General features: G+C 39.2%; 1 protein-coding gene across 2 annotated transcripts; it reads right to left on the bottom strand.

Annotated features, from left to right (window-relative positions):
- Positions 1-7,936: 7,936 nt before the first annotated feature.
- LOC115692177 (cysteine-rich receptor-like protein kinase 10) lies at positions 7,937-11,589 on the bottom strand. Of its 2 annotated transcripts, none has more exons than XM_056302679.1 (8): positions 11,058-11,589; positions 10,302-10,831; positions 9,936-10,049; positions 9,653-9,855; positions 9,278-9,488; positions 8,877-9,114; positions 8,536-8,686; positions 7,937-8,448 (listed from the first exon to the last, which is right to left on the bottom strand). In XM_056302679.1, the coding sequence occupies exons 1-8, from the start codon at positions 11,321-11,323 to the stop codon at positions 8,140-8,142; spliced, it is 2,022 nt and encodes a 673-aa protein (XP_056158654.1). In that variant the 5' UTR covers positions 11,324-11,589; the 3' UTR covers positions 7,937-8,139. The 2 variants fall into 2 exon arrangements, with proteins under 2 accessions (XP_056158654.1, XP_056158655.1); XM_056302680.1 differs by having other exon boundaries at positions 10,302-10,676; positions 11,058-11,221.
- Between the last annotated feature and the right edge of the window lie 228 nt (positions 11,590-11,817).

Genomic DNA, 11,817 nt, shown 5'->3' with positions numbered 1-11,817 from the left:
TAAATGCGACGTCCCAGGACGCGCCGCCGACCCAGAAGAAACACCCACACGAATATGCAAGCGGAAGCAAATTTTAAAACAACCCAGACAATAAAATATGACAGAGGGGTAACAATTGCACAAACCAACAATAGCATAACATTAGAAAACCGTCACTTACAACATTCGGTCATACAATTCAGGCGTTAGGCTCCTAGGGTTAAAATCCACCATCATCATAAAAAAGGAACGGGTGGCAGGTAGACTAGCCTAGCTATACAAAAAGGTCCACCAACTCCGTGGGCTTCTCTTCGAGACTTGCTCCATCTGCCCTTCCTTGGGATCCCAAAACGCTGTGACAGACTATTCATGATCGGGGTTGAGGGTCTGAAATGGTTATATAATAACCATGAGAACGAGTCTCAATAAGCAACACCCTAAACCCTACATAGGCCAATGCGTACCCAGACAAGTCTTACCCAAACACATAATAGAGCAACCACACGACTTAGGCCTTCGGGCTCAAATCAAACATATGTTGACCTTGCAGGTTAGGCACATAATAATACTGGCACTGAGCCCAACAATGGTACATACACACATATCAATTGGCCATGAACACATGCCATGCACATGCTTGCACTCATTAATGTACTCTTGCACACGTGCCATCACTATGCATATGCTCATGTTCCTTTCTACACACATGCACACGTGCCAACTTTCCATTTATTCACCGACTCGCGTTAAACGTATCAGGTCCGACCCGCGTAAAATGCATCAGGTCTATTACATTTCGATCGATCTCCGGCCCGCGTTAAACGCATCAGGCTCATGACACAACCCGCGTGTGGGACGCCTCAGGTTGGCCATCTTCCGGTAATCCGGGCATCGTCCCGCGTTAAACGCCTCAGGACGGGTTCATTACCCCGCGTAAACGACGCCTCAGGGTTTATGTGATCACACGAGCGCAATCCACCAATTATTATCTGAACCCCGCATAAACGACGCCTCAGGGCAATTTAGGCGATCACATGCTCATGCCAATCGTGCATACTCACATAATGCACATGTTATGCCAATGCTCAATATGCACACTCATGGCCATAACAATCACACTCGGGCACTCAATTTAAATTAGCCACAAGCCCAATTTATGCCACGACATGCTTAATTCACCTCTTAGCACGCCCAATGAATCAATGAATTCAAAACAGCCATCACACATACTTGGCACCCGAATTCATGCGATTAATCAATATAATTGAGCACACTCATGGCCCGCCATGCCCCTCAATTCTCGGTCACACTAGCACTCAACATGGCATTGCATAATCAAGCATAATTCAATACCCAAATCAGCCACCACATGGCCCAACCAATCACACATGGCAATTCACGAACAAACCACATATTAGCCGATCAAGGCCCAATTAAATCCTCAATGGACAGCCACTTACTCAGTCCACCCTAGGCCACTAATCCACCTCCAAATTAGCACATTAGGCTCCCAAAATTCACCACATGATCAGCCACTACACGGCCCACACCTTGCACCCATATCAATTCATATAATAGCCCAAATCAAGACCATAATGATCAGCCACTAAGAACAAGGGAAAACCGAATACACAGATTCGGAGCAATTCTGGGCCAGCGCACAGTTCTGGAATCCCTTTTAAAATAAATAGTACTTCAACTCCAAAAATTATGAATTTCGGATATGTCATATAAAACATATTGATGAACATTTTTCATGAAGAACACAAAACCCAGTTCTATCTAGAACCACCTCTTTTTGTCACCCAAAGTCAGACATAAAATATTTCGTTCGGACGGGCTATCCGGCTTTCAAAACACATTTTCAAGCAGTAACCAAATCTCCTTAGAAAGTTTTGAAATTTTTATATGTCATAGCAACAAATGTCCCCAACAAGTTTTGTGAAGGAAGTATTTTGAAAATGAGTCTGGAAAAATTTATAAAAATTCAAACAGACCCGAAGGTCGGAGGAACAGTGTTTCCGGCAGACTAATTTCGGTCCAAAGATGGACTTCCGGATGGCCACCAATGATTTCCAAAAATTCCCAAATTAAAATATGTTAAACTTCAACATGTTATGAACAACTTTCATGAAAAACACTTTCAGAAATTCGGTCCACAACAGTCACAGAGAAAATAGCAAAGTCCAGCGACGCAGCAGCAACCCTACCGGAAATCAACCAACAAGCACCATCAAGCAAACCAAGCACAATCAGCCACTAAACTAACTATCCACAGCCCTAATCCACCACCAAACAAGCCTAAACAAGTCTTTAAATACCCATTATCCTAAGTAGGGATTAAGGAGCCACTTACTCTTAGCCTAAGCAAGAAAAACCGAGCGAAAGGGCAACAGCAACCTCGCCGGTGCAGCAACGACGGACGGCGGCGAGCGGTCGCCGGACGGCTGAGGCGGTTGGCTGGTGGAGGCGGACAAAGCTGCTGGTCAGGCATACAGCAAGAAGAAGCGAGAAGCAGAACAAGAAGCATCAAAGCAGCAGCAGCAGTAGCAACGAAGCAGCCCGAAGGAAAAGAAAACAGAAGAAGAAGAAGAAGAAGAAGAAGAGGAGAGGGAGTGGTCGTGGAATGGAGAGTGAGAAGCAGCAGCAGGAAAACAAAGCAGAAGTGAAGCGGACAGCAGCTCAGCGTGAAGCGAACAGAGGCATGGGTTCGGCGAACGAAGCGAAGTAACGTGGGCGCAGCAAAGTCGCGTAAGAAGTAATCATGCAGAGGAAGAAGCAGCACGTGAGGGAGCAGCAGGAAGTTAGGAGCAACGTGGGGGCAGCGTGGAAGGTCAGCGGGAAAGAAGGAGAAGAGAGAGAGAGAGAGTACACACTAGGCACCTAACACACTCAAGTGTGATCCAAGGGCCACAAATTCATCTTGTTGGGCAAGCTAGCATCCAAGGGTTCACATTAAATCTCACAAATCAAATAAAGAAAAGGCTAAAATGCATAGACTTAAATAAAGAGGGAGGTGTACTGGTCTAAATTCACACCCAGTCCAAATTTCATTTTCCAACAAACCCGGGCAATCTCGAGGCTGGCCACATTAATATCGACACCGTCCAATTAAATTTGTCACGAAACTCCAAGAAATTCGACACCAAAGTTCGGGCTCTAAATAACGGCCAAATTCGATCGAGTGCGATTCTAGCGAAATCTCTAATTTAAAAAGAATAACCCAGGAGTGATCAGTTCCGGGCGAGATTTTATTATAAGTGCACTGACGAAATACCCGTTTTATAAATCCCAAAAATGGGCCGAAATTCGGAATGTCACATTGATTGTCAATCAATTAGACATAGATTGAGTCAATCAAAACTTTCCTTTGTGAATCCACGCCAGATCACTAGCCGTTATGTTTCATTCTGAAAAATTCTGAATCTGAAGAATTTCTGGTTCTTGCTTTTCGTTCAGAAACAAAGTCAGCATAGGTCTTCAGTAAAGAATGAGTCCTTCAAAATTAGAGTTTGAAGATCTTTGACACCTTAATATAAAGTCTGAGTGTCTATATTAGTAGGGTTTGAATTTCTTGTTCCGAAACTTGTACAGTCTGAAGTTTTCCTTCTGAACCTCGTAGAGTCTAAATGTCTAGAAAGTTAAGTTCTCTTGAAGTATTAAAGTTACCACTTCCAAAATATATTTACCTGGATCAAAATACTTCATAGTACATATCAGATTTACAAGATTAACATAGATAGTTTTGTCAACTACAAAATCAGGAGGTTTCCTCAACAAATATTTCCATGTCTTCGACCCGTAAATGATTGCTTGTTGTCTTTACTTATCCTAGAATATTTGTCTTCTTGGAAAGCAATTCTGTAACCAATATCACATAATTGACTAATGCTAATTAAATTGAAGTTCAAACATTCAACTAGTGAGACTTCGTTAATGATGAGATTTTCGAATCTAACAGTTCCTTTGCCAATTATTTTTCCTTTGTTGTTGCCTCCAAAGGATACACTTCCTCCTTTAATTCTTTCTAACTGGATAAATTTGAGAGGATCTCTGGTCATGTGTCTTGAGCAACCACTGTCAAGATACCACTTGTTCTTTCTTTTCTTTAGTACCTGCAAAAGATAAGTAACTCACTTTTTCTTTGGTACCCATATTTTCTTGGGTCCATTTTGGTTAGGATCAATCAGTCTCAAAATGTCTCTCTGAACAGGTCTCCAAATCTTAGGACAGTCACTCTTAAAGTGAATTGAATCACCGCAATTTGAACACTTATGAGAAGTTTGACCATTGAATTTCACAAACTGCTTTTGAAAGTGATTTTTATACACAAATTTGGGAGGTCTTTTCTTTAGTCTTTCTTTGACATTGGGAAAAATATTTTTCAATTCAGTATTTTTCTCAAAACCCAAACCTGATTTATTATAATAAGGAATTTGAATTGATAAAATATGTTGAAGATTTTTTGAACCCATTGAAAATTTCTTGGTTATATTAGAAATTTCATTTTTCAAAAGTTCTTTTTCATTAGAGATGTAATCAAAACTTTCCTTAGAAATATTTTTCAGATCAGAAATTTCCTTTTTCAGTAAATCATTTTCCTTTTCAAGAAAATCTTTATTCTCCTTGATAAGATTAAACTCTTTTTGCAAAAAAATCAATCTTATCCTTTTGCGAAATATCTTGCTATTTTAAAAAAAATTTTCTTTTTTTAAACAATCATTTTCATATGCAATTGACTCATCAATTTCCTTGTTTTGAGTCGCACATTTTAAAGTTAAAATCTCCTTCTTCAATACAGAAATCTTTTTGAAGGCAGTTTTATTAACAGAGACTAACTCATCAATATAATTTGCAACTACTTCAGGAATATTGAAATTACTTACTTCATCTTCTTCATCAAAACTTGATTCTGAGTCTGAATTTGCCATCCAACAAATAGTGGCAAACTCTTGTTCGCTTTCATCATCCTTTGAATCACTCCATGTTTCAGCTTTGAAAGCCTTCTTATATCGTTCATACTTTCCTTTGTTCTTTTTTAGAAGAGGACATTTGGGCTTTATGTGTCCGTTCTTTTTGCAGTGGAAACATATCACGTCTTTGTTTTCTTCATCTTCGACATTTGATTTCTTCTGAAAGTTTAGCTTCTTGGCCTTTGATGACTCGGAATTCTTGAATTGCTTCTTTGACTTATTCATCTTCACCTTCTATGTCATCTTTCTCAGTTTCTTGACCATTAGAGCCAACTCTTCATCTTCATCTTCATCCGAATCTGTATCTGTGTAATCAGAATCAATGTTAGTTTTTAAAGCAATGAACTTTTTACCTTTGGGTTCTTCAATTTCTAAGAACTTTTCAGTTTCATAGGATTGAAGAGTTCCGATAAGTTCGTCCACCGTGAGTGGTCTGATCCCCTAAGTTTCTCGAATATAAACTTTAATGTTGTTCCACTCTTTTGAAAGAGCTCTCAGCAACTTGTTCACCTTCATAGGTTCTGAGATGGGATTGTTTTGGAATTCAAGCCCATTTACAATCTCAGTGAATCTGCTCTGCATCTCGGAAATTGTTTCATTTGGATTCTGAGTGAAGGACTCGTACTACCCAAGGAGAATCCCAAGGAGAATGTTGAGATTTGTCTCCTTGACTCTCTCTGTTCCTTCATGAACAAGCTTGAGACGATCCCAAATTTCTTTTGCAGTTTTGAGATTTGCAATTCGTTTATACTCAACACTTGCAAGACCATTGTATATGGCCCTTCTGATCTTTGCATCCAGATGGATCCTTTTGGAAATTTCCTTGGCCGAGAGAGGTAGAGCTTGAGGTCTAATTTGCTCTCTAATTTCTTCGGAAGAAGGTGTCTCATTTTGCCCTTTTGAAGTTTCTGGGGATTTTGTTTCGGTTGAAACGTTTGGAATGATTCCATGTTCAACGATGTCCCATATATCTTGATCTATTCCCAAGATGAATGTCTTCATCTTGTTTTCCCATACACTGTACTCAGTTCCATTGAAATAAGGCGGTCTATTGTTGTGACCTGACTTAGCATTACTAGCCATCAATAATCGTTAGCTCAGAAGTAAAATAACACTTCAAAAAAAATAAGCACTAGGCTCTGATACCAATTGTTACGGCTAGTGCTTTCACCTAGAGGGGGTGAATAGGTGATTTTATCAAATTGAATGATTTAAACGTGTGAAATGATTATAGTCGAGGTCAACAACTCGTATGAACAATGTCTGATGGATGCATATGATAAACTTGTATATAAATTATCGTCAGATGATTGCGTCTGATGACTAAGATGATGTTACAACGAACTTATTTGATAGATATGTATGCAGTATAATGTTAGTAATAATAAATGAAAGTTTAGGGATATAGAATACTGCACATAGATCTTTATAGTGGTTCGGCTTTATCAAGCCTACGTCTACTCTCCACGTTAGCAGCCTGTTGGCTGTGTTTCACTATTGAATCACCAAGAAATTATAAGAGCAGTGCTTCTCAGATGATAGACCGTACTATCACGTACACTCTTCACTCAAGTAATTTTCTTTCTAAAATCACAACATGGAATACAGTAATTACAAGTGTGTAAGATTGAAGCTCTATTCAGACTTTGGAATACACGATTCTGGTTATTCTCCTTGTAAGATGTTTGCACTCTTTTTATACTCCTCTTACTTCCAATCTATCCGTTGGACAGTCTTCAGAGGATTGATCTCCAAATCAATCCGTTGGAGAAACTTCCCAAAAGAAGATGCATAGTCGTTAGAAGAAGAAGCATTATCTCCAGGTGATTTGATCGCCCATACAATCAAATTAAGGTTTCCATAAGTGTAGTTCTTCGTGTTTAATGAACGATCTTGTGATTGCCAATTAGAATATCTTGAAATATCAATTTGATTGTCCTGCATAAACTTACCAAAAATAACACTTATTGAATCTGACGAGTAATTTTGAGTCTGATAACAAAGTCCTTTCATTGACTAAGTCTGATGACTCAGCATTTACCTACATCAAATAACTTAAGTGTAATTGTGGTCAGTAAAAGATTGTTTTGTCATTCTTCAAAATTAATTAAGGATGTTCCTTAACACCTTCCGCTTGTGCTATAAGTGAAAAGAGTAGTGAAAGCCTTAGTATGTGATGCTCTAGGACGTCATAGATATATTTTCAAGCGAGTAGATGTACCATACTGCAAGAATATAAGAGGTGAACTAGAATAGAAACACCACTAATGAAGGTTTTTTTCCCTTAAAATTATTACTCAATGATTGCATAAATCAAGGATTAAGAAATGGTTGTTACAATACGAAAGAGATCACACTGTAATTATCATTCTATTTTATTAATTCACGAAATTAGAAAATTCAATCGAAAAACTTAAGATAATTAGTGGAGAGAGATCGAATGTATATAACGAGCATATAAGCCCCATAGTCAAGCGATGTGTGATATTTGAACACCTCTCTTATATGCAAATCGGATGAGGAATGGTGCATGAGAGGTGGAAACACATGCAAAATAAACTGAGGTTGGCTTATGATATTAATCATAATCAATCAAGAATATAAACAATCAAGGGAAATATATATTCACAATCCTGAAAAATGAAGGATCAAGGTAAAATCATATATCATTAACAACCTCTCAAACTCAAGGTGACGAAAAGGGAGTCAGATAGAGTTGGGAAAAGAGGTGATTTCATGAGCCGAAGATAGAACTGACTGACATGTGTAGGTTACATAATAATAGGCTGACATTTATGCGTACGTGACGAAAATGCTAAGAATCAACACGAGATGCGAGGTGTGCTCTGTGTGTGCACTCGGGTGTGTCACACTCAACCAACTCAAAATTTGCTCAAGATTGTCTAGCTCTAATTCTAAGATAAGAAATATGTGGAAGAGAGAATGTTTTAATTTCTATATAATTTCATATGTATAAAGAAGAGAACAAAAGCTAGCTTTACATGATAACTATACAAGGTAACATGACATAAATATATTACAATTAATTAATAATATGCACAATAAGGGAGATATATGCTTAGTCCTAAAAAGATATGGAGAATAAAAATAAATATCATAACTATCTCGAACTGCATTTCCATTTTATAAAAGAAAAATCAATTGACGTCGAGCTGATGATACTTGATCACCTAGGCGAAACATCCGAAACGCTTACATCATTAATAGTGAAGGTTTCTTGACTAGGTACGACACAATAAAGTTTTTTCACATCTCTTCCAACTGAGAATGCAGGCTGCGATGGAGGGTTGAGTGTGATAGTATCGCCTCCTAGAATATGAACCACGAGTGACATAGCCGGTCGATCCACCGGGTCTTCTTGAACACACAATAGACCGATGTGTATGCATTTTAGCACTTCAACTTCATCACATGACTCTTTGATTAATGGATCAACAAGTTCCAACCCTCGACCTTCGGACCACAACTTCCATGCCTGTTATTTAGCAAGGAAAATAAGCAAGGACAGCTGCACGAAATTTTTGGATTTCATATTAAAATGGGATGGTGACTAGGAACATACAAAAGTGAGAAGGCTTTCACAGTGCTCTTGGAGATGAAAACCGTTGTTCTTCTGCCCGCTTATTATCTCTAGCAAGAGAACTCCAAAACTGAAGACGTCTGATTTTACAGAAAAGAGTCCTACCATTGCATACTCCGGTGCCATGTATCCACTAACCAGAATTATGTGATGAAGAGCAATTAGTTGGAAGTAAGAAACAAAGAAAAGTAATTTTCTATATGAAACTTCTAAAATATGAATGTGCTCATTCTGGTGTTGTTTTGCTGATCATTAGAGTCCTTTGTTGGCCTAGTGAATCATTCTAACATGTAACAGACATAGAATGATATTAAAGCACTTACTAGGTTCCAACAACCCTGTTTGTGTTGGCCTTGTCTTGATTTACACCGAAGATCCTTGCCATTCCAAAATCCGATATCTTTGGATTCATCTCTCCATCTAGCAAAATATTGCTAGCTTTCAGATCCCTGTGGATAATTCTCAGGCGAGAATCCTCATGTAGATATAGAAGTCCCCGAGCTATTCCACATGCGATGTTCACGCGCATCTTCCAATCTAGAGACTGTCCCATATTTGAATCTGTCAATGATGAGAAACTCATATGAAACTCAGCTTTATGAAACTAAAATTAACTATGTCCCATATTTGAATCTATCGACAACGAGTGACTCAGTTGAAACTCAACTTCATAAAATTAAAATTAACTAGCTAAAAAATTCATAGCATCGGCTAAAGCTCAAACCAAAAAGGAAGACATCTAGGCTTTTGTTGGGCATGTATTCATATATCAAGAGTTTTTCTTGTTCTTCCAAGCAGCATCCCAATAATCGGACGAGGTTCCTGTGTTGTAGTCTGGCAATCAAGATGACTTCGTTCTTCAACTCGATAAGTCCTTGGCCTGAGGTTCTTGAAAGCCTCTTAACTGCAATTTCTTTTCCATCTGCCAATGTGCCCTGAAACGGCATAAAGTCGGTTGTCAAATCCCTATGTGAGAATAACTAATGATAACCAAATTCGATTCAGTTCATGTTATGGATAACGACTCTGCCAGTTTGCTACCATTAGAAGATTTTCCCAATTTCCCCATAAATTGGTGTTGAGTCATTGGAATGCTCACCTTGTACACAGGGCCAAACCCGCCTTCCCCAAGTTTACATTCATTGGAGAAGTTTCTTGTGGCTGCCCGTATGACGTCTAATCGTATCAAAGATAGTTCTTGAGAAGCCACCGGCTTTCCTCCTCGAGTATTTTCCTTTGAAAATTCTTCTCCAATCTCTTGTCTCAGATGAAGTAATTGAACCTCTTGGCTGTTTTCCTTCTCTGAGATCCAAGAGTACTCTCATAAGGTAAAGGTTAGAAGATGGTCATTCCAATGGCAAGCAAGATGAATTTACTTATACCTTTCTTCAATCTCTTTCTCCTCTTCAAAAAAATGCACGAACCCACCATACTTATTAGTAAACACGATCCAATTACTGAGCTAACAATTGCAATCCATGGAGCTCGTTTGACCCCTGTCAAGACAGAGAAATTCCTTACATCTAAACATACCACAAATCTGCAGATTTTTTTTCACCAATTGTAAATAGTACCAAGAACTCGGTGAAAGCAAGAGAGTATGATCATAGTTCAGATCGTAAAAGCAAGTCAAGTGCAATATCATACACAAAACAGCTTATATTGAGAATGAGAAGCAGTGGAATGATACCATTATACGCTTACATTGACAATTTGAGTGCACATTTTGAGTATTATATAACTCATACCTTTAGTGCCAGACTCGGTGCCGGTTTTGTTAGTTTGAGGTTCCCCATGAAAACGATGCAGTTCGTACTGCATATTACAACTTGGCTGAAGAATTCTCGCACCTCCCCTTTTATAATTAAGAACGGTAGGATACTGTTTAATAGCAGTAAGCAAGCAACTCTTGCAATCTGACTTTGATATGTCGGGGGTGCACTGTGCAAGCTCATGCAGGGTCACTGAACTTGAGACATTAATGTTTATGGTACCGTATAAGCTTTCCGTGGAGATCGCCAAGTCCGTGACATTCCTCGCGAAATCCGTCACTTCTGTATCAAAGTCCTCATTATCAAAAGTTTGCTCCACGTCCGCAGGGTTGACAATGAAAATAATCGGCTCTGTCTCCATGATAGAGAAGAAAGATCTGTTAGCGTAGCGCACAAAACACTCATCGTACCATATGGTCGCCTCTTTCTGTCCTGGACATCTTTCTACGATGAGTTTGGTAGCTGCAACGATGCAAGACTGACAGAGATTGGCGGCAACATCCGGTCTAAAGAGGAATAGTAAAGTTGCATTAGTAGTCACTTAAATCTGGATAGCAGTTTTTGGGTTGGCATTGGATCACCATACTTTGTAGGGGATTTCAATTAAGACCAATATATCAGTTCCATTATAAATCCTAGTGCCGAGTGAGCCGACTCCAAAGATTATAATGATTGAATTGAAAGGTAATACTCAAAAGTTGAAATTTCTGGTATCTTTTGCATGTGATTTACCTGCAGAGGAAGAGACCATAAACTTTGTCCGGATCTTCACCTTCCGTCGTGTTGTAGAAACCGTAAATGGGTCCTTTGTTGTCAAGCCCCCCGGAGAGGAGGCGGCTGAGGTTGTCCTGGTACTTGCTATAAGCAGCGTAGTTGCCCCTATCTGCGCACCTCTCTTGAAGATATGTCTGTGCACTGACAGGAGTGCCTGGGATGAAGAGGATCAGGCATGAAATCCAGAAAGCGAAGGAAACATTTCTCGGTGCATCGATAATCATCTTTTCAAAGACGGCCACCGACTTTCTTTCAACGCGAGAGGAGTAAGATCATAAGCAACTTCTGGAGGGCGAGGTAAAGAAATTGATCATGAACCAAAGTTTTAAAGCTGCTCTCCCTAATGCCGGGGTTAGCAAAGACGAATTAGTCCAATTTCCACGTTCCGGGGTCAACAGAGACGACCCAGTTGGCTTCTTTTTTCCAGAAGAAATAAGGATGAACGTTGGTGGCATGCCCTACCCCAAAAGGCGGGTTTAAAAGTCCCGACAAAGACTCGACAATGGTTATAAATCAATCTATGCGTGTTCCTCCTCCTCGTTCAAGTCCCGATATGTGGGATGCGGGGACTGTCATACTTGATGAGATTTACTTCACAGATGAATAAATATATCCTAATCTAATATAAATATTTAACTTGGATAATTCATGCATAACTTCTATTTTTGCTATCTACCGTTCAAATTTAACGGGTTGAAAGATATATCGACAGATGCCG

Source organism: Syzygium oleosum, unplaced genomic scaffold (genome assembly GCF_021117445.2).
Source record: "Syzygium oleosum isolate NSW1041296 unplaced genomic scaffold, Sole_v2.1 Sole_v2.24, whole genome shotgun sequence".
In the NCBI taxonomy this organism is placed as follows: Eukaryota; Viridiplantae; Streptophyta; class Magnoliopsida; order Myrtales; family Myrtaceae; genus Syzygium; species Syzygium oleosum.
The sequence above is the reverse complement of the archived record's forward strand: the minus strand, read 5'-3'. Positions and strand labels throughout refer to the sequence as shown.

Excerpts from the sequence above, each read along its gene's own strand:
- LOC115692177 (XM_056302679.1), bottom strand. The coding sequence starts at position 11,323 with ATGATTATCGATGCACCGAGAAATGTTTCCTTCGCTTTCTGGATTTCA. Across the intron at positions 10,832-11,057 it reads TATGGTCTCTTCCTCTGCAG|ACCGGATGTTGCCGCCAATC; the intron begins GTAAATCACATG and ends ATTCCTCTTTAG. Across the intron at positions 10,050-10,301 it reads CACCGAGTCTGGCACTAAAG|GGGTCAAACGAGCTCCATGG; the intron begins GTATGAGTTATA and ends CTGTCTTGACAG.